Source organism: Aythya marila (assembly GCF_965140915.1).
Source record: "Aythya marila genome assembly, chromosome: 7".
NCBI lineage: Eukaryota > Metazoa > Chordata > Aves > Anseriformes > Anatidae > Aythya > Aythya marila.
In genome coordinates, this window is record NC_139048.1 from 23,956,465 (window position 1) to 23,980,381 (window position 23,917).

A 23,917-nucleotide genomic window follows, 5' to 3' on the forward strand; every position below is an offset into this window, starting at 1 on the left:
TAAAGTAAAAGAAGATAGATTTAGATTAGACATTAGGAAAATATTCTTCACAATAAATGTGGAAAGGCACTGGAACGTGTTGCCCAGAGAAGCTGTGGATGTCCCACCCCTGCAGGTGTTCAAGGCCATACTGGGCTTTGGGCAACCTGGTCTAGTGGGTGGCATCCCTGCCAATGTCAGAGGGGTTTGAAACTAAATGGTCTTTATGATCCCTTCCAACACAAACAATTATATGACTCTATGATTTATGAGATTGTGTTTAAAATATTTTTCATTTTAATTCTTAGTTACTGAAATTTGCTGGAGTGGTTTTTGTTCTTGATGCATCAGAATACATTAGACAACCTTATTCAAATTCTAAGCAAAAATCCACTGCTTTGTATAACCATTCCTAGGTAGAGATTGACTGGGAAGCATAATCACTGCTGCAGATGAAGACATCGATATTAAAGAAATTCTTGCCCTGACCCTGCTCTTACAACTATCAGATTTCTTCGAGCCATTGTGTCAATGTTTCAGACTGAGCACACTGTATGTCTACATGTATTAGAGATGATATTAGACTGCTGCAAAACACAGTAAAAAGCTACCAAGATTTTTGGAAATCTCTATTATCTACCACACAGGTTGATAACAGAACAATAGTTCAACATGAAACACAGTGAAAACTAAAAAATAATGCATAAATCTAATGTTCCATAATGTTTTCTATTGCATTATTTTTTTTTACATCCTTGTCTTTTTGCAATGTAGAACATTCTACCTGATTACAAAATCATGTATTAGTTTTCTGACATTTTCCTGTGTTCAGGAGATAAATCATACACAACTATTGCACCAAGACTATGTATTAAAAATGGTTCTAAAGTTTTCGTTCTTCATCAGTTGATAAACTTTGAAGTCAGGTTGTAAGCAAAGCAAACATTCTACGCAGAAAATCTTGGGTCAAACTGTCGGTGACCTCAGTTTTCAAACAAATGAAAGCAACTTTTATCTCCATAAAAAGTCTAAAGAAAAGTCTTGATAAAGACTTTAAGTGTTTTTGCACATGTAATTTGTTATGGAATCAATGCTTTAGCCTCATACCAATAACACATGATGGGGAAAAAAAAAAGTGAAGATTAAAAATTTAACTAAATCTGCTAGTTAAGAAGGTAAGAAGGTATAGAAAACATTTACATTTCTTAGCTAGAAGAAAAGATAGCCTACAGTTCAGAATGAAGATCATGGCCCCATCTCTCTGTTCCAGCCTATTTAATTACAGAATTATCTCCCTAGAGAAATGCAGATGTTTGGACATGATATTTGAATTAGACTAGACCAGTAGTATCTCATCAGTGTAGAAAGAATAAAAGCAGCCGTGACAGCAGAGAGTGATACTATTCTCAAGGTGCACCAAGGGAGGTTTAGATTGTATATCAGGAAGAGTTTCTTCACAGTCAGAGTGTTCAAGCATTTGAGCCAGCTGCCCAGGGAAGTTGGAGCTCCCATCCCTGAAGAGATGGAATTTTAAATTGCATCCCTGAAGAGATGGAATTTAATCCCCATATTTAAGAGACACGTGAACATGGCACTAAGGGATATGGTATAGTGATGGGACTTTGTAGGTCAGGCTGATGATCAGACGATAATTTTGAAGGTCTTTTCCAACCTAAATGATTCTTTGATTCTATTTGTATAACTATATCTGTAGATGTAGAAGAGGCAGATTGCTGAGTTAAAAAGACCTACATAATTTTCGTCTTATCAGTTTTTGTGTGTTTGGTTTGTTGTTTTTCTTGATTTTTTTTCCCTATGTGATATTATTTTACCTGTGATCTGCAATAATTTTGGTGTAATTTTTGTATCATTCCAACTCAGTGTACAAGATAAACAAAAAACATTTAAAATGTCTATGATGAGAAAAGTCACTTAGTTCTTCAACAGACATTCTCACACTTGGATCAAAAACAAATCATAACAGACTGGAAACCTGAATGAGGTCAAATATCACATCAAGGGACAACTGAAGAATTATTTATCAGAATAACAGAATTAAGCTACACTGCTAATTACTAGACTGCAGAAATAGATATCTTTAACAATGAGTCATATACAAAGACATATACAATGAGAGAAAATGCAAAGACATTTTTTTTTTTTTTGAAAGAAGACAACTTTTTCCATCTTTTGTTTGTCCTGCTTATTCAAACTGAAAGCTCTGCAGAAAATAACTGTGTGCTTCTGTGTACGTAGTACATAGCAAAACCTAACTCTGTGAAAATCTTAGAATAGTGTTTATATACATTTCCTAGACAAGGTTTCTTTCAACTTAGTATCAATGACCTTATTTTTCTTCAGGGCATCAGTAAAACACAAGGGCTTGAAACTCCAACTTTCAGTTAGATTTGAATAGCATGCCTACCCAACATTTGTTAAATAAAACTGATGTGACAAATGTATGAGCAGGTATACAATAAATTAAGATTCCATTTTCTAAGAGCAGAAAAATAAATACATATGGGAGAAGAAGTGATTTTATTATGAAACTTGATTCTTGCCTTTTTTTTTTTTTTTTTCTCCTTTCTTTCAGCCAGTATATCATGATTCTGACACAGTTTGTATTTCAGGAGAAAAGATTGTGTTCAATTTGTTTAACACTACCCTTCTCCAAACTAAAACCTAACCTAAGTGTTTGCATTAAAATGGAAACATACAAAACAACTTTATCACTCATTCTGTATTAACATCCAGAAGGTATTTAAAAAAACATTCTGGTATTACGTTCTGCTTTCAGGAAAGCACAGTTAGAACAACTGCTGATTTTCAGTAGATGTAAAGGTTCAAGGAAGTAATGCTCTGATATTAATGAGGACTGGATCTTAGATGAAACTGAAATGAAAATTCAAGGGAAGTTTAAGATTTGTGAAATTCTGTTTTGTCTTTCCTAAAGGGTAAGTTACATGGCTAGCAGTTGAAATCAGTAATGCAGCCTTAAGCACCCAAATTAGCTTTCAGAAAGAAATAAAAAGCCAGAAAGGCTTAGTTTACAGAAAATACTCAGAGGGTCTGAAATTTTATGGAAGATGAATGAAATGCTTAAAGTCAGAGGGAAGGAGGATGAATTATTTTACCTTTCTTTATGAAATAGATTGCGAAAGGGAGGATCAAGACTTGAGAATTAAGGAAGCAAAGAGTTCAATTTCTACTCCCATAGAAGGACTGAAAGAAACAATTGGTCCCTGAGGTATCTGGGAGGACATGTGACATACACATAAGTCCAAAATAGAATACAATAGACTAGGTCACTTTTCTTCATAAAATGTAGAAAATGATGTGAAAGGTGATATGAGATCACAAAGTATTCCACCAACTAGTAATGTTCAACTATTACAAAACAAACAAAAAACTACAGAACTGGAAAACTGTCTTTTCATCCTACTCACCTGTGGGAATCTCCACTTAATGAAAGATAATGATGAAACAGAAATCAGAAAAAAAAAAAAACTGAAAAAACAACTAACAAAAATACCGAGAATTCGGGATTCAGGATATGCATGGCAATTGTCTTTAAAATGCAAACGGATGCCAAAAAAAAAAAAAAAAAAAAAAAAAGGAACTAAGGAACTATCTACATGCCATAATCAAGGCCATAATCAAAATAAAAGGAACAGGAAGAGTACTAACAGGCTCAAATGAAAGCATGAATAATTCAGACTAGACACTAGGAAAGTCTTCAAAATTTAAAGGACTCAGTGCTCAGACTGCTAAATAGTCCTTGCAATCCTTGTTAGGTATCTTCAGGAACACATTACACAAGTAAACGTCAGGAACAAAATAGAACTGACCTTACTTTGGGGCAGGGAGATCAGATGGCATGCTGAGATCTCCAGTCTTCTTTCTACCATTTGATAGCACCAGAATCTCAGAATTCTTATGAGACTGTCTCAACCAAACTGAAATCCGTGACAGAACTTGTTCTGCTTCTGGTCTGACCAGACAGCAACACTTTGCAGATTCATTCTAGACTAAAAATGTTTGACAATTTAAAAGTGGCAAAGAGGGTAGTACTGAATAATGGAAAGGGTTTGTTTGTATTAAAGGTGGAAGTCTTCACAACTACATCTTGATAGTAAAAAAAAAAAAAAAAAAAAAAAAAAAAAAAAAAAAAAAGTTTGAAATACTAGGTAACTGTTTTTGACGTTAGAAATAAACTCTTCTGGGAAGAGTTTTTGTCAATAGACGAAATGTCCTGCTATAGGTGACATACATGTAAGTACAGACATTTTACCTAACATACTCTTGACTGTTATACTGGAGGGGAAACGAATAATGAAATCAATGTACAAAGAGATGGCTCAGTGCTCTGTAGTCATCATCCAGCTGAGCAAGCTACAGTGGATTTACTGGTTAAGAGATAGAACACTGCCACATTTTTTTTTGAAAAGTCAAATATTGCTGGCTCCACCTAGAAGCAATTTTCCAGGTTTTGTCTTACACAGACATAACTTGAGAAGAAGCAGTATTACATACCTGTCAGAACAGTAAGTTACTCTACTTCTCTTCTATGGCATTTTACATGACTGCAAGTTAAATTTCCAATCACAGTTAATTGAAACCATTATGTTGTCAAGATATTTCATAATATTAGCAATAGATTTATACTCTTTTCATGCTACTATTTCAAAATGCTTCTTAAAATAAATGTTGCAATTTACTATGTTAATTTATGTGTTACCATATCTATTGATTTTCAAGGAAAACGTTGACAGTAATACAATGCTTTCCTTATAAAATGAAATACCTCTTGTAGAAGACTAGCTTAACCTGGTTAAATATGGAGGACTCTAGCACAGTAGGACAAAAAGTTAAAACAATTTTGACTGTGCAATTTCCAACACAATTTTTCCAACACAAATTTCCAATTTGCTTTATTCAGCAAATAAAGCTGAAATATACCTCCCATTCAATAAAGTCTTTTTTTAGTTCTACCTGATGTTTAGTGAAATACTGACTGGAGAATTCATTGCAGCAATGGTCACATTCAAAACATTTTGTACAATCACAAAAAAGAAAATATTTTGAGGAAAAGAAAAAAAAATAAAATCAAGTATTTGCATGGCTAAACACTAAAAGAATTTTCTAGAAAAAAATACACTTATCTATAGAAAATATACTATATATATATAGTAGTAGGAAAGCAGGCATTATTTCATACAAAACTTGCAATTTATTTTTATTTTTTTAGTTCTCACAGAACACTGGATAATTCTCAGATCTAATTAATTTTAGAGAGATAAAGTTAATAAATGAAGTTATCAGATCCTTCACAATAAACGATCATTTGTGTCTCTCAATAGCGGAAACAAGCAAGTAGGATTTCAGTAATTAATATTATGGGTAAACACATCTGCTGAAATCAATGGAAGACATACAAAAGCATGAGTTCACATTTCCTTTCCTATCTTTTAAGAAATTACTACCTAGTAAGTAATAAGTAAGTAATAAATTTGATCATTTTTACTGAATTTTCCAACATTTGTCACCCGTCTTGCGACTCATGCAGTCAGTTATACAGACTCAGTCTGCATGGTATTACAAATCTGGATGGATGCCAAGAAAACCTGGAAGTGCTATGGAGAACCATATAAAAACAATAATGTCTTCTCCAAAATAAGAAATTGCTTCAACTAAAGTTTTGCTCAACCTGTACCTGCTGTTAACATTAGATAAGAATTGTATATACACATCTGGTCCTACCAAGTGGAAGCGTTGACACATGGAGTTTTGACAGAACTCATTTCTATTACACAGCATATGACCTTGAGTCCAGAAAATTCCCTAGAGGATTATGGCAGGCAAGTTTTTCTGTTTTAATTCTAAATCCTGTTCTTCTTCCTTTAAGAAATATACCATAATTAGTTTTACATTAATTACATGCTTTTACATATATTTGCCTTCACATTCCTTGTAATGTGGCAGGTCTCTCTACTTCTGATAAAGTTTGGTTTGGCTCTCTGGCAGGAACAGGCTTTTCCAAATATGTTATTTTCATCTTTGAAAATAGCAGGCTACATCTGTCCTCAATTAAACCAGTGTAAATTCGGATTGACTGCACTAACTTCAGTTAAATTATACCAACTTAGATGAGAGTACAATCTCACCCAGAAAATAGAAACAAATTTAAACTTGTGTTTTCAAATGCTTTCAGTCTTACAGTTCCTTCAATATATACATATGCATATATATATATTTATTTTTTTTTTGGTCTTTTTTTAGACATTTTCACAATGCCCCACACAATATATTTTTAATCCAAATCAAAGGAAAAGGTAATTCAGATAACACATTTGTGATAAAATTTATGTTAAATTTATACTTTTTAGGATTTTTTGTTTATTTATTTTTGCTAGTAATAGAGACATGACAGTTCTTTTTATAATACTTAGCTGTGTTTTATTGGTGCTTAGAACACACTGTTTATCACAGCAAACATATTCCAGTCACCTTTTTCTACACGGAGAGTTTAATATGGAACAGTGAACTAGCACTGAGGGCATGATAAGGTCCATAATGTAGTTACATGCTATACCTTTTAAACAATACTACATTGGAGAACTGACCTTACAACTATATATTGACTATATTCTTGAATATGAACCCATGTTGAACCAATATTACAGTAAACATCCTACTGCAACAGGGAAAATATAGTTATTAACAGCTCACAACGGTTTTCTATGGCCATGACTTATAGGGTGATGACAGCATTCATACTACTTGTTAGAGATAACCACAGATATTCACGATGTCTCTTCTGATACTTACTACTCTCCATCAGCAAGACGAATAATTTTATCTCTGTTTGATCATACAGCCATAATATATTTTCTTGTATTTTAAACACTCCCCGCCACCCCCCCCCAAATTAGTATTTTATTTTGTAGATCAGTAAAGCTGAACAGTAAAAGCCATATAAGCATGTAGTGTTTTCAAGTTGTTTCTTTGATCATCTACCTGCTTGGACCTTCTGCAAACAGCGATGGAAAACATGCAATTAGCACCTTTACAGAACAATGGCCCAATCACGTTACCAAGACATTCTCCTCCAACTTCTTTCCTAAATTATTCCATTCTATTAGCTTTTAAATTGCATTATTCATATTTTATATAAAATACATTTTTATTTACTTTAAAATACTTTTAATTACTTCTTAAAAGTAGCTACTTATTACTTTTATTTATACTTTTTTAAATTCTAAAGCCTATTCACCTTCCTTTAAGAAATAAACCATAATTAGTTTTACATTAATGAAATTTTTAATATACTTCTTGATTCTTAGGGAGACATTTCACACATTATCACCCATAAAAAGCAGTATTTTTCATCTTCATAAATTACCTTATTAACTATCAGTGTGGCTATAACTGATTAATTTTTTATGAAAAACTTTGTCTTTTCATCCTTGGTTTACTGATAAAAGGGTTGAGGGGAGGGAGATAAGAGACATGACATACAGAAAGTTGTCTTGGCAAAATGCTAGTACAGATAGGGCTCTGAAATTTTAACCTTAATATTTGTAGATGAGATAAAATTCAGGAGAAGCTGATCTTGAAAAGCTATATCAAGGTGAGAACAACCTATGCTTTATTTGTACCAGAGCATTCTATCAAAAGAACTAACTCAACTTAGTTACCATAATGCAACAGAACAAAGCCACAAGGAAAATAGTTGATAAAACATTAATTGGTGTAATATGAAGAGTAAAAAGTTATTCACGATATTCACATAAGTATTTATATGTCCTTAGTTATCAGTATTACAAGGTATGACACACCATAGTGTGTCACAGTTTGACACTGTTTCAAACTGCTGTTACTCCAAGATAAAACTCCAGTTCCCCTGGCTTTCTTAATGAATATTTGATAAAATCATAAACGTATATCAAGAGTTTGGTTTTTTGTTTGTTTGTTTGTTTGTTTTTGGGGGGGGGCAGAAGGAGAGGAGGGAATGTAATATTGTTTCATTATGTAATTGTGAATTACTAGTAATACATTCACATATAATCCAAGTTTCCTAAGTGAAATCCGTATTTTAGACTTTTTTTTTTTTTTTGAGTCTGTTCATTTTTATGCAATATTTTTATCTTTACACATTTCTAGACCTGAAACTTAACCCAACGTCCAAGATCCATAAAAGAGTGTCAGGAGGCACTTAGTGTCTCCCTTTATAATTACTTTATTTAATGTTTACACCAGAATTCTTTAACATCAGTTTGCACTCTGTTAAAGAAATCAAAGGGCTTGATACCATCCACAACAATAAAATTGTAGGACATTCAGTAGCTTCAGAAATAAAAGACATGTATGTATCTTTCTGTAGACATAAGAGAGTAAGGGTGCTTTGCTTTCTTTTTTTTTTTTTTTTTTTTTTTTTTTTTTTTTTTTTTTTTACCTGTGAGACAGCTGTGACAGAAGCCCCAGCTTCTCAAAAGTGCACTTTTTATTGTCTCTTTCTATTTAATGGTAAACACAGGTACAAGAGCCTACAGATCACTTCAAACTAACAGATCTCATAGATGAGGTATATATTTAAGCGTAAGCTTCTGTTGACCTTAGATACAGCTTGCCAGAGCATAAGACAGCAGACTTACTCTTTTGCCAGGCTATCCCCGACTCCTACTGAGGACTTGGAAACAGTGAAGCAGACAATATCCAGTTTCTGCTTTTTATTGCCTTTCTGTTGGACAAGACTCTGGTTGTCTTCTTTATTGGGTTAGATCTCCTACAAAAAGTTTCATTGACAAGTCCATCTCCTCTCTCAAGTCACCTCTCCTAGGCTGGAAAGTAGCCTAATGTTTATAGAAATCATGCTTTTGTGCAGTAGCTTTTAAACCAATCTCTGCAGCTTATTTACTCCTCTTATCCATTAAATAATTAAGATAAAAAAGCTTGGGAAGTTAAAAGACCAATTTTACATTGAAAGTGAAATATTTAATCTGACAGAGACATGGTTTCTCATCCAAAATAGAATCCTTCAACTAACCACTGAAACCTGCCAGTCTGATACTGCCTGATACATTCAATACAAAAATAAAATCTAGTCAAAATCAGAGAACAGGAAGAACCGAGACTTCTGAAAGTTTAAGGATAAAGCTTTTGAATCAATAACAAAACACATGAAGTCTCCCATTTGCAATACCTAATATAACTAACCAGCAGAGAACTGGTCAGTTCATCTTACTGTATTCAAATTTCTATCAGGTGCTGACTATCACGCCTGAAGGAACAGAAAAGCAGTCTTACTTCAGTACCAAGTGGACAAGTTGAAATATTCATTAATTATAACGTAAAAGTCTAGAGACATACAGTGTCATCAGTATCAACCTCCAGAGCTCCTAACACATAACCTTTAACCTCGTTAACACATGACTTTGAGAATGCCAATCCAAATTGTCTCTGTAATTACTTTAATGACAATTACATAGTCAATCCTCATAGAATTCAGGCTGTTACTGTCTGCTGAAGAAAGCTTGGGGATCTTGAAATCTGAATCCAACAATATCAAATGGTGATGATTAATTTACTATAAATATATCACTCAATAACGGTAAAACAAACAAACAAACAAACAAAAAACACATGGAAGTGATGATACTATATATTTGTAAAACACATTCTCTTAACTTTTCTTTTGGGCAAGCAAGAGAGCATGAATATATCCAGTGTATTACATTACAGTATGGAAATTGTTGAGAACTGCTCATTTTAAATCACTCAATGTTCCCTAAATTCTGTCAGTTAAAGAAATCTGCATATGGATTTCAGCAATGTCTTAATTTCCTCTATGCTTTCTGTGCTACTGATTAAATCAATGGACTTTCTTGACGATTATGGCATTTCACAGAAGACAGAAAGGGATCTACACAAATGAGATTTCAAAATATGTAACAAGCTAATGGGTTAAAAAGTTCTTACACAGCAGGCAAACAAAAATGCAAATGTTATCTAAACCTTTCAATGGCCAAATACAGTTCACGATTGAACTTCATAGTTGTTAGTTTTTTTAGAATCATTTTCCTAACTACCTGTTCATTTTTATGAAAGTTACAAGGGTTTACCCAACAGGAATATGAGCATATCAGTAGTAACGTAAAGAGATAAACTATCTGAACTACTTATACATAACTCCATTTAATGTTTTAATGCGCATGCTTCTTCAGAAGTGTGTATTCAAAATAGTTGGGGCTGACATTGCCTGTTTAAAAAAGCTTGCTACTCTTGATATCATTGTAAACTATATCAAGTTGTGATGCTTAATTTACAATGAAGACAGTTTGCTAATTACTGTATATTTATTCAAACAATACTTTTATATGTATTTAGAATGACGAAAGCACCTAAATAAAACCTAACTACAACTCTTTTGGCAATGATCTCCATGCCAATATCTATGCCAAAACAGATGTTACAGACATATTAAAACTCCCCTATAATAAAATGTAAAAGAGGATTCCTACATACTTATATTTGTGCCCATAAATGAGACCTAAGTGCAGGTAATAAAGTTGTATATGATTGCCAGGTTCATTTTGGAAGTACAACAAAAATGAGGATTTATTTTCCAGGCTCTATCATACATGCCTGTCCCACTCTGTCCTCCTTTTGCTCCCCTCTTTATCTCCCCCCAAAATCAGAAAGTTAAATAGGAGAATTCCCTTGTAAGTGCAAACATTTGATGTCAATATTCTTCACTATACTTTGTAGGATAAAGCTGAAGCCTCTCAAACTGGTGCTTACTTTGTGGCAAATCAAATGAAAAAATTCAAACTTCAGCTTCTGCTTCTTGCTGTAATTCCATTATCAGTGAATTAAACTTGATCAATTTTCAACCACTAATAAAACAAAGTTTTATAAAAACAGAATTCACTTTAAAAAAAATAAATGCAAGATACATTCCCTTAAGGGAAAGAAAACATCTCACATAAGTGGGTTTTCATTTCTTGGAGTATAAAAGTTGTATATCTGTTGGATATGTAACAGAACTGCATCATTAAAAAAAATAGGTCTTTCATATCAAGAGCCATCAGTTCTAAAGAGACCATGAGCAACTGGTGTTGATGCCCAAGGCTCTTTCCAGAAGGGAATACATAATGAGTCTAATGGACTGAATGGCAAGGAAAATTTCATATTGTTTATCTGTCTGCACCTATCAGGCACAGAAAGGATAAAAAGCAGAAGTGCAGAACTAAAACACCAGGGAAAAGAGTCTCTATGATGAAAAAGCATTTTGATACATGGATATGCCATCTTCAACTAGCAAATATGGAAATAAAAAAATGAAATAGATATGGAGATAATATGTATATATAAAAACACCGAAAATTTTATAAAGTGAGCAGAAATATATATTTCATAAATGCAACTATATAGGCCAGAAATATGTTTTAGACCTGAAAATGTGCACTAGTAGAGTCAAAATAATAAATAAATAAAAGTTAATTTACGATCAATTCACCCAACACTTTGCAATGCCTAGCACGAGAGAAAAAAGACTGACCCAAAAAGTAATCCTTAGGGGGAGAACAAAACAAAACAAACAAACAAACAAAAATTCTAGAGTTTGATAAAAAGTATCTACAGGTTTTTCAGACATCTCCTAGTGTAACATGCAAACCCGTTATGTTCAACTTGGTGAGTTACGTTACTGTTGTATAATATGGAAGAATTTCCAATTCATACATACTTCAGAAGGATGGAAGGTTAGTTTGTTGAAGAGACATACTTTACTTTATCAAATTGAAATCTCTCAGGGTACTATTTTCAAGCAGTCTTCCAATTTAAAGACTAGCTTTACAGCTCCATTTTCAATAATATTTAACAATTCTTTAAGGGTAGAAACATTTTAAAATCTCATGAAGTGGAGATTAGTCATATTGAAGGAAACAAACTTTTACATTTAAACATCAATTTACTAAGGCCTTTGTCGAAACTAAACAAGAGCAAACTGCTATCGTGTTCAAGAAACATCCTTATGAACTTAGCTTTTTGTACCTGGACTGAGTTTTCATACATAATACTTTTGAGGGTTAGCAGAATGTGACAGTTCATCTTTGTTTATATTGTTTAAAGCAAAAAGTAGAATTATTTAGCTAAACCAACAGAACTGATTCTGCCAGGTTCTGTTTAAATACGCCTGGTCACTAAATTGTACCACAGAGTAAAAATGGTAGCATGCAGCTGCACTGTCCAGATACTCTAGTGACGTTCAAAACACATATAATTTACCTACTGGTAAATATTAATGAAAATGAGCAGTCTGAAGCTGAATGCTGCCTCCCTTCTCTGACCATTCTTATCCTTTCTCTCATGGAATAAGTATTGAACTGTAAAGTGAAACTGGAGAGTAAATTCAAATGATGTCTGTCCCAAAAACATATTTCCTTTTATACGCTCCAATTAATACAGTTTTCCTTTTGCAGTATGTGCAAAACTATTGTCATATTGAAAGCCTTAGTAGAAGATACTCCCAAAGTGTAAGAGATTCTTCCAGTTCAAAATTTTCTGCACAAGGTTTTACCTTACAGGCTGTGAGTTGGATAGATTTAAAAATTAAAAACAAGACAGCCAAAGTTACAAGACTAGACTTCCTTCCTTGTTGCAATGAAGGAAGTTGCAAACATTTTTAATTGATGCTATAGTGTGGATAATATACTGCTGCTTGTTACCAAGATACATAGCTACAATTTCTCAAAGTACATTCAATAGCTTCAGAATGCACGTTGCGGGAATAAATGTACTAATATGTCAGTCATGCATTACAGCTACTCACTTTCAAATTAAGCTTGCAAGTCCTGTACATCAGTAGCCAGCATTTTAACTCGTTCTGAGTGGCATACTATTCCTACAGCAGCAGGAGAGACACTAGACTTCACAAGAAAAGTGGGACTTTCAGCAGCTTTAGTGGTAAGCTGTCAAGTTGTCTTTGCTGCAGCATTTGAAGCTGAAACTAAGCATTAATTACACCAGAGAGGATCCTCCTGTGCCAAAGTAATGCACATTTAAGGAGCCGTGTAAAACTTTTCAAATCAATTAGAATATACTGAGAACATTTGTCAGGAAGCTTGCACAAATTCAAGTAACTATCAAACAACCGTTATGAAGAAAGCACTAAATGAATATATAAGACACAAAAAAAAAAAAGATTTTAATATACTGTATTTTGCATGGACAAACTATTTTTTTTTTTTTTTTTGCTAAACACTGAAATGTAGATTTTTTTTTTTTAACCTATGAGTTTAGCAGTTGATTCCACACCTCAAAAAAATATCACTGATGGCAAAGCTACACAAAAGCATATGCATAAACATCTTCAAAAGTATTCATTATCTCATCACTGCTTCATTTCTGATTACAAGCACAATTTTATTAAATATTCTAAATGCAGTGAGAAAAATATTAAACAGTATTAACTGCATCATCATAGCAGCCCTTTGCATGAGACTGAATAGGTTCCTTCAGGGGAAGCTATCTGTCTCTCTAGTGAGTTCTGCAAATAGGCTTCATTTGCACCAGTTGCGTCCATATATTTTTGTTAAATGTTTGAGTATTTTAAGTGGCCCATGGGTGGAAGCTAAATTTCCTCTGCACCAGTCTTATCAAGAGGATGCAACACACCATTATCATTAGGAACACATGTATTTACTTACTTTCCTTATAGCTGTACTCAGGAAAGAATTATCAAGGACTTTTCCAAACTTGTGCTTGACATTAATGTAATGATAGTCTTACAAATATTTTTCAACAACAAAGACTTGTATAACAGAAGTCACCTTCTTCAGCAGTAGTTTCCCTAAGACAGTATTGCTATAAATCTGAGTGCTAACGATGCTCTTGACTTTCTCAAAATGATTATCTATTTTCTCTTGAGAAAACATTCAAAAGTTGACACAACATGATTTGCAACTGTTTGCTATTCCTCATTGTAACAAATGCCACTAGTACCTTAATTTAGGGGGAAAAAATGTAGGTCAAAAGGTGTTAGCAGAGTATTTTTATTCCCACTGTAGGAAAAGTTTCATGCTTTGTTATGTGCATATAGTACACATTACATTGTATTATAATATATAATAATTATTTATTTATAGATTCTATATAGAGATTCTAGATAGATGGCCATGCCATGCCTATTATATAATATAATATATATATATTATATATAATATATTATATATTCTATATAATACGTAGAATATATTATAATATATATAGAATATATATTATATTCTATAGGCATGGCCATCTATCTAGAGGTCACAGAAATCTCTGCAACAAAACACAAAATTTCTGACAATAACTTAACAGCAGTCAACTCCCCTAGTAGAAGCTATAAACTGACAGTAACGCCACAAAGAGTCTGGATTAGACTACACTGTGATGTGATTAAAAAATTAGTCATTTTAAGGTAAATATTTATGAATTATATCTGATGTATACACTTAAATTTCTGTTTCTACTCTTCCATTTTCTGAACTAGGAATTCAATAAACACACACTTGATCCTTTTCCTAACTTGATTTTAGCATGTGTATCCACCTGGTGCACACATAACCCATCTCCACAAATAGTATTTAAAACTATTTAAAAACAAGGAGGAAAAACTATTTATGTTTGATTATCCATACACTTCATGGAAGCTGCAACAGAAAAGAAAGTTTAAGAAAGGCATAATTTAGCAATGAAAGAAAGCTGATGGAAGAACATCAGCTACTTCCTTTAACACAGTGCCACAGCTGAAAATACAGTAACTTATTAATCCTAAATATTGGACCATAGTGAGAAATTAACACATTGCTGTTTTTTATTATTTTAGTTGCACCTATTTTTTTTCCCCAAGTATTCAATACTTTTAGACTTCTTTTTTTTTTTTTTTTCAAGTAAGACAAGATCCACTGAAACTACAACCATTTCACACAAAGGCAACAAGATGGCTATCTATATATCTAAGATATATTGATATATCTTAGATATATTAGATATATCTAATATATCTAAGATATATTGACAACCCAAAATCTCTGCAAAATTGAATAGTACAATGCTAAAGAAATGTGTATACTAGAAGAACTTGCTTTCCCACAGGATCGTGTGAAGAAGCACATCCTTCAATCCAAAGCAGAAACTCTGCAAAACAATGCTTGGTATTGTCAATAATAAATAAATATTCAAAAAAAAAGAAAGTGCATAACTTAAGCTAGCTGCAGTTACCAAGGAAACCAGCAAGACTTCCTTAACACTTCCTACTCTATTCCATTATCATTCAGTATCTCATGAACTCAAATGGAGAAGCATTGTTCCTCTTCCCATGGAAACCAAGGAAGTAGCCTACATAATTTTCACAAGGAATTAAAGTAATCTAGAACACATCTCTGGGACTCATTTACATGCCACCAAGGACTAAGGAAGATTAAAAAGAACTAAACAGACAAACTCATTTCTCAATATTGAGGAGCAGAATCCAAACTATCCCCGATGAACAGTAAATTAGTGGAGAACAGTTGCAAGCAGCATATAATCTGTGAACAAATGTGATGAATAGATCTGTGCAGTTACACTAACATACTGATAGGCGCATTCTCAGCTGCTTTGTATCCAGTCTTAATGCAAATTTCCTACCCTGATAAGGCTATGCTCTTTAGTCTCTACAACATGTTTTCTTATTTGTTGACCAGGGTGAGAGAAGGGGAACATCTATACAGATGTAATACTGTATAAGCTAAAATGCGTACACTTTTTCATCTCAGAAGACCTAATTACTACTACTACTAATAATAATAAAAGATCTGCTACAGACACATTCAGGAATGTGCATATTGTTAAACAAACAAGATTCACGAATATTAGAATGCCCGTGTGTTAAAGGTTAAATACCTCTCCTTCACTCCCTCTGCCTAGACACATCTATTCTATTAATCTACAGATGTATAGTTAAGTGCACCTGTGATCTAGTGATTAGAAAGTATAACTGCAAACTGCAAAAGATGCCAATCTGTCTTGTTCTTGACAATGCTCAGAATTCTATCTTTCTATGACCTCAAGTGCAGGGTCAGTCAATTACTTCAAAGAGCTATCCACGATGATGCCAATATCTTTTCTCAGCAAAATCCATCAGTTCTGGTCTCAGAATCATTTAAGTGTTTTTAAGGCTTTTTTTCTCTTGATTCATTTCCCTATACTTACACACACTGAAATTCATCTGCCATACAATTGTTACTATGGTTATGAAAATGCTACTAATTTCTACACTTGGAGGTCATCAACAGCTTCTTTATTTATGCGTTACTTTCTTCATCCATAAAATAAGAGATAGTCTTAACAGATAGTTGTATACTTATCACCTATCTACTCATTGATTTAGCATCCTCAGAGATGTGTAGAAAGGCAAATTAATGGTTAATGTAATTAGATCATTTATTTTAATGTCCCTGAAATGTTTAAGAGTCCCAAATAGTCAGGTAAAATCACAATTTCATGCTAGCAATCGGAAGCAGATTCAGTTACAAGCAGATAAAAAGTAAGTCCTTTCTCCTCAAACAGAATGACAGTTAACCTTGCACTAAATCTTTAAGGTATCTTTCAAAAACTTTTAACTACATGCTGAGAAACACATTTTCTTGTAACTTTCATGAACTATTTTACTTGTTTATTCAAATGAGTGTTGGTATAGGTCTTGGTTTGATGAACATTTAAAAAAAACACCGAGGTCAGGGGGCATCCTATGGTTCGTGCCTGTGTTCCTGACATGGAGGCCAAAATACTTTCCTCCTTGCTTGTAGTTCAGAATATTACAGCACACAACAAGGGAAAACGTGGAACTTCCCTTGAAATGGGAAGGGAATTTCTAGTTATTTTTGCCTAACTAGCAGGATTTCACAAAAAAACTTTCTTTAACTAGCTAAGAAAAATTGTCATGCCTTAACCAATAAACTGCAAAACAAGTCCTGTTATCCAAGAATGTAAGTGTGTCACTGCTGAAAAAATAATGTCAGGTTCACATTTGTAAAATGCTTGGGATATAATGAGTATGAAAGACTAAAACACAGAAGAATGAATTCTATTTGTATCATCACGTCAATTAATACATTTGATTCTAAATGAAGTCTTATTCCAATTAACTACACCATAAGAACATCACAGGTGATCAGAAAAAAAAAAAGGTCTGTTAAGGCAACAAAAAGATTAGTTGCAAGAGATCTCCTCTTGGGTGATAGGATCCCACACTGGAAAGAAAGAAAAAAAATTACAAAACTTTGTTTACCATCGAGAAATCATGCTCAACTCTCAATTCCGTGATATCGTATACTGCCCAAGGCTTCTCTTTCTGCTCTGGAAATGTAGTAAAATAGCTGATATTGTCAAAAACGCTGAACAAATTGTATGTATACCAAATGTACCTGTCTTCTCCAAATTCTTATCTGTCAGGGCTACAAATTTATCCTTCAAGCACCTTGCCTCATTAAAGTCATGAAAGAACTCTTATTGCCTTTGGAAGCACCGAGAAATCCAAATAATTTCTATGCTGCTAAATTTTACTTTGGCTGCTAGGCAACTGTAAATTATTGCAAGGGGGTTTTTGCGTGTGTGTGTTGTTTTTTTTGTTTTGTTTTGTTTTTCCCCTTAATGTTAAAAGAATTTGAATCCAATCCTTCAGAAAAATAAAAATAAATATGTAGTAAAGCTCTTTCTACTGTAAAAATAAATATGTAGTAAAGCTCTTTCTACTGTAAAAATATCCTAAAAAAACAAACAAACAAAAAAAAGGACATAGCATATTTATGTATTTTTCCAGCAAAATCTACTATAATTTATCATATATTTAAAAATCCACTGTTTCGTTTTTTTGTTTTCTGTTTTTTTTTTTCAAAACACTCTACCAGCTCTCAAACTATTCTTCTGACTATAAACAACAATAAGAAAAAAAGTATTTTTCATTCCATTGCTTCACTTATGCTTTTTATTCCTCCCAAATGGAGTACTATTATTTGCTATCTTTTTTATAATAAAGGATACGATCCTATTTATTTAGGATCGTATTTATTGACAAAAACTACAAGTTCTCCAAGGAAAAATAACTGACACATTATTTCTTGAGTAAGCAATAATATAGCAAATTTACTTTTATTTCAGCATCATATGTATTTATAATTAAACTGTGATGGTTACAAACAAAATAGACAACTTGAATGTTGAAAAATTTCAGTCATAAAAATACGCCACTCTTCTATAGAATGAGCAGTTAGGCCTTACAACATTTTCAGCCGTTCTTCAAAATTCCATTCAAGTGTCCGGGTGTTTCAATAGAAAAACTTCATCACATTCTCTATTGATTTGGTGGGCTTTGATTCAGACGTTTAAAGTTTTGGCACCAGTATCTCAGAAATTACGATGTTCAAACCTTACAGAAGGCCAGGCAAAACCTAGTCACGAGTTTTATTACTATTTATCTCAAAGCTCTTCCTCTTCTTTAGATATTTAAATAGAGTTAATAAGCACTAAGAATATTAAGAAATCAACCTTAGGAGTCTTGAAAATGAAAAAACTTCATTAATATACTGCTGTCACTATTTGTCTATATCACTCCTCTTTCCCTGCCCACCCCCACCTCCCACACCAAAAAAGGCTTCTGTTTTCCTCTTTCCTTCAACATTGCCAATTTAAAAGACATTTTCCTTATGCAGTGATTAAGAAAAGAAAAAAAAAAAAGCTTTATATATTATAATATAATACAAATTGACCTCTTTCTGTTACTGTGAGTCAAGGCAGCAGGCAAAACCACCACATGGCACCCAGCACTAGATAGCTAAGTAAAGCTTCTATCTCTGCTACGCATTCACAGATCATGTGTTAAAACAGAAGAAAACAGCAACTTGCTCTGCCATTTAATTTCTCAGATTTGCAATTGAAATAGTGATTTTCTTGGTTGGTTTGCAGGAGAGTCCACACTCAACTGTGTCCTAGATTGAACTGTGGTAACTTCAACAATACACTTACAGTTTTCTCTTACATATCATGATGTGCTTTTAATTACCTAATTACAGAAGTCTTTTTCTTCTTACTTGAACGAATAAAAAAAATAATTTCAGGAAGCAAAATCAGCTCATAAACACCTTCAATTTCCTGATTGTTCAGATTAATTATGAATGTGTCTGATTCTTTTCTGAGAAGCTCAACTCAGGAACTGTTATTTGATACTTCCATCATCTACGTCTACATTATATTGCACTTAAACAGCACTTCCATGAGCAGATCTTCAGGCAACTTTCACCATTTTTGGTGATTTAGATCTATGACATCAACTGCAAACAGTACTGCATGGGTTCAGTTTGCATGTTCTTAAATCATTTGCTTATGTAATTTAATAAAGAGACATTTTTAAACAGTATGTAAAATTCTTATCTACATTATATAAGAGCATGAGTCACATTTTCAAAGGTTGTGCCACCAAGAATATTAAGTTCCAGGCATGTTTTTAAAACCTCAAAAATGAGGAAAAGGATATTCAGACCACACAACTGTAATCATTGTGCTTAACTAACTCAGTGTTCTGCACCACTTCAGGAGACAAAAAGGGATTCTAACTGGAAAACATTCTGGATCATCTGCTACAAATGCCTTCTTCCAAAACCTGCCCTTCAGATAAAACTGGGTAGTGTGAATATTCCTTCATGCACAAATCACTTTTGAAATGTCAATGTGGAATTTAAGCTCCTACAGCAGTAAGCAGTGCTTAGTGCAAAGAGTGATTTTAATTTAAAATCTCACAGTGTAAAAAGGTACTATAATTTCCGCAGATATCTCATACAGTTTTGATTCTGTAGCACTGTAAGGCCACTAGCTCCAAGGAAAAAAAATTTAATAATAATAATAATACACATGTTGATTCAGAAATACAATAGCTAGTAGAAACAGACTGTTCAGTTAGTTGGAATTCATGAGTAAGTCATAATATTTTAAAACAGTATTTACTTTATAAAAATATTGACTCGACTTAGCTATATCCTATATCTCCAAATAATGTGAATATTCCCTTCAGCACAAATGTTCATTGAAGCAGTTAACCTTTAGCAAATATAACCATAATGTAAATTTTAAATGAACAGTTACTGTTGACACTGCAAATGGTCCTCCAAAAATTACATCGTATTCAAATCAATTCAAATCCTGAAACTGGTGAGTACTACATTAAAACAAATGTATCTCATTTTCTAAACTAACGAAAATTAACAGGCCCCATATATAACCATTTGTTTCTCATATTGATGTGCCCAGATGCATACAGTAGCTGTTGTCCTATTTGAGAAGAACATCAAATATTCTCAGAAGTAATCTGACTCGGTGATGCTGTTCATCTGCCAACAAATAAAACTCTGAAATTAAACCAGTTCCTTGTAAGATGCAACAATAAACTTAGCACACACACGAAAATAAAAATAAATAAATCAAATGGAATCCAATAAGTTCTCCTAGTATCTTGAAGGAAAAGCACAAAATAAAATATGTTTTATAGTTTGTGTTTTGGTCTAGACTGTTGGTTTACTTTTGTTCCTATTCCCCTCAGTAAAAACAATATAGGCTTATTTCTGATTACATAGCTAATAGCAAAAGACTATTTTGCATGATTTCTAACCTTGATGCTTAAACTAGAAAAAGAAACGTGACTAATATTTGTCACTTTTAATGCTGAAGATGTCAGAAAAACATGTGAAAGATCAATATGCTGCTTCTTATAAGATGATCATTATGTCAGTTTGACATTGAATAGACGTAATGCTAAGTGTGGCACTAGAACATACTTTTAACATATTGATATAAGTCAGCATTTAACATAAGCAGAAGTGTTGTTTTTTTGTTTGTTTAGGAAAAAATAATCAAAATAATATTAATGCAGAATTAAACAAGACAGTAGCAACTAAGCCACCTCAACTTCTAACTGTAAAGGACTTTATTAGGATGGGAAAATTCATTCTTTTCCTTCTATCCCCACTGCCAAATAATAGTTCTACATACAAGAACTGACCGTAACATATCTCTTACCTGAAGTAAACTATCAAGAACTGTTTTAATTTTAATTGAAACTAGTTCAAGAATTTCACTGGAATCATACAAGTTTTAAATAGGACTTAAATTGCTTTGGCTGCTAGTCAGTATTTGCTTTCTGACAGAGAACTAATCAAAATCACACGAGACACCTTTAACTGCAGTGGATTCAAGACGAAACCTTTGGTAATCAAGTATGATTTCACAAGGCTATAAAATAATTATATTCAAAGTGAAAACTGTAAAGCTTTTTACCACAGCTTTAAATCGCAGATTATCCTGATCTGATTCGTGGCTCTATTTGATATATAATTCCTTCATAATAAAAATATTTCACATCTTCATAAAGGAAGAAATCAAGGGAACATAAAATCATTCCTAATCTATTGGAAGTGTCTGTGCACAACTATCATCACATATTCTGTTCAGATTTGTCTCTGCTTTACAGTTCTGACCACTATATACACGTATTATATAATGCTTATTTTCCTAGTTGGCTTCTATTTTTACTAGCACAATTTTCTTCCAGATAAAATAGACCTATAGTTTTACAACATAATACAAACATGAAATTATTAGTATTAGTGTTCAGAGCTCAGAATCCCGGTGCCAGAATACTGAAACAGGCTAGGGCAAAGGTGAAACTATGGCAGAAAGCAGCTTTTCTTTATTGCCATCTCTGCTTCTCTTTGTAGTAAGAATTAGTATACTATTTAACTTCCAACAGAGAGAAAACTGGGATTGACTTCGTGCTGATGCAACACACCAACTCTAAATCTTCCACTAATGCTGGATCACAATGCTTGTGTAACAAATGCTCTTTAAAATACATATATAGGAAAAAAAAAAAAAAAAAAAAAAAAACTTACAAGTACTCTGCCAGTTAATGTCTGGGCAGATATCATGACTCCTGCCCAATCTTTTACAGAGGTCATCCATCCCACTTCTGCTGCCACGTTCTCTTCTTTTTCATCCGTTGGTTTGCAGGCCCCATCTGCCTGTGTATCTCCACCACCATTGATTTTCTGGGCCTCCTGCAAAGGAAAGGTTTGTGTTTGTTAATGTTTAACAGTTTGACAGTGAAAGTCAGCATACAGTCATGACTAAGAAATGCTATGAGCAATCCTATAAGCAAAACCGTCCTGCTAGATGAAAGTATGCACCTACTTAGCCATGTCTCTCTAGAAATAGTTGTTCTATAAAGTACCAGACTAACTGCTAGATAATAATACTCTTCTTGACATTAAATCAGAAATCATGAAATATGCTATATGTTACTTGCCTGTATGCAGCATAATTGCCAAGAGCCATGTATGCAATTACAGAGCTACATATAAAAGTCTGAGACATACACTAAAGGTCTGTTTGATTTTTTTGTTTAAAACGTGTGCGAAGGGTAAATGTAAAATATGCACAATTTTAATTTACTGTCACTACAATTAATTATATTAATTACCTGTGCAAGCCCTTGTTAAGAAGCCTGATATAACACAACCATAATCATTAAGTGTGAGGTGAACAAAATACTCCACAGAGAACCTGCAGTGAGCTGCCATGCTATCAGCAACCAGTGTTTCAATGAAAGTGTTTAATACATCACAGGAATTCTTCTGTCAATAAGTGGTTCTCATAGAACAGACAGCTAGAAATTAAAGAGGAACTTCATCTGCACTAAGCTAACTGATGAGTCACATGCATTGGAATTCAGATCAGTCTCCCATGGATGCTTCAGCAGGGATCTCTTGCTCTGTAACTGCCTGCTATCTGCTGCAGTCGGATGCTGCTATCTGCTACGGATGCTGCACAAAAATCAAGGGAAATTATAATAGGAAAAGCCAGCTTATATTGTACAGCATTTAAAACACATCATATGCAAAGTATCAGACTGTGCCATAAGCATGCCTTTGGTGACAGCATAATACTAATGACTTCCTGAATACTTGACAAGTTACGCTAAACAAGCAAAGTGTAAGGGAAGCAGCAAAAATTCAGTACTAAGGTAAGTACTGAGTACTTGAACTGCACCCATAGATCTACATTAGTGCTTCAAGCATGTAGTATGGACCAACAGCTTGAAAGATCTTGTTTGTATATCAATCACTTACAAGCCACTAAGCAGAAAATCAATTCTCATTAATCCTCTTTGGGATTTTTGTTATAAAAACATGTTTGACACTAGTTGAGTAATTATTACTGCTACAGGAATACTGCACTACCAAGGTCAGAACTCGCAGTTCTGAGATGACCTTGAGGACACAAGTGGACATAAATGAAATGGCATTTTCTGAGAGCAGCACTGAACTAATAAAGCAGTTACACTGAATCTGTCAAAAAAGAGCAGTAGAACAACATGAAAAATGTAATATGGGGACCAACAGTTGTTTTTGTAGAATCTCAGTTTTGCATCTTAATTAGCTAATCAGATTCCTATCTGCTACTCTCCCACCCAAAATGTGGGCTATGTCTTACTAGCAATGTGCATGACGTGGCTGTATTGTTAATAAATTACTCACAGTTACAACAGTAGTTCAGCAAAAGCAAAATTCAATATTTCTAAGCAAATAACGAGACAAAAGATAAAAGCTACTCTGTATTTGCATAACTGGACCTCATTCCCTGATAAATATGGATACAATGAATCAGATGTTTTACACTCAGCATTGAAGGAAGTATACTGCATTGCACAGGCACAAAGCACAACCTACAGAAATGAGCTCATTGCTTAGGACAGTAATATGTGATGCATGCAGCACAAGGCATTTCCAGGACAGTAATGTTCAGCCAGGAATGATTTGTGACCCTTATCATCATCCAGCCATACAGATCTTAAAGAAATGCCTGG

The 23,917-nt window shown here is 33.4% G+C and overlaps 1 protein-coding gene across 1 annotated transcript in view; it reads right to left on the minus strand.

Annotated features, from left to right (window-relative positions):
- KCNMA1 (potassium calcium-activated channel subfamily M alpha 1) overlaps positions 1–23,917 on the minus strand; it is a 464,321-nt gene that overhangs the window by 314,686 nt on the left and 125,718 nt on the right. Inside the window, exon 2 of the mRNA XM_082764953.1 lies at positions 21,945–22,109. Coding sequence (XP_082621079.1) covers positions 21,945–22,109 — 165 coding nt within the window. The remainder of the gene's footprint in view (positions 1–21,944; positions 22,110–23,917) is intronic.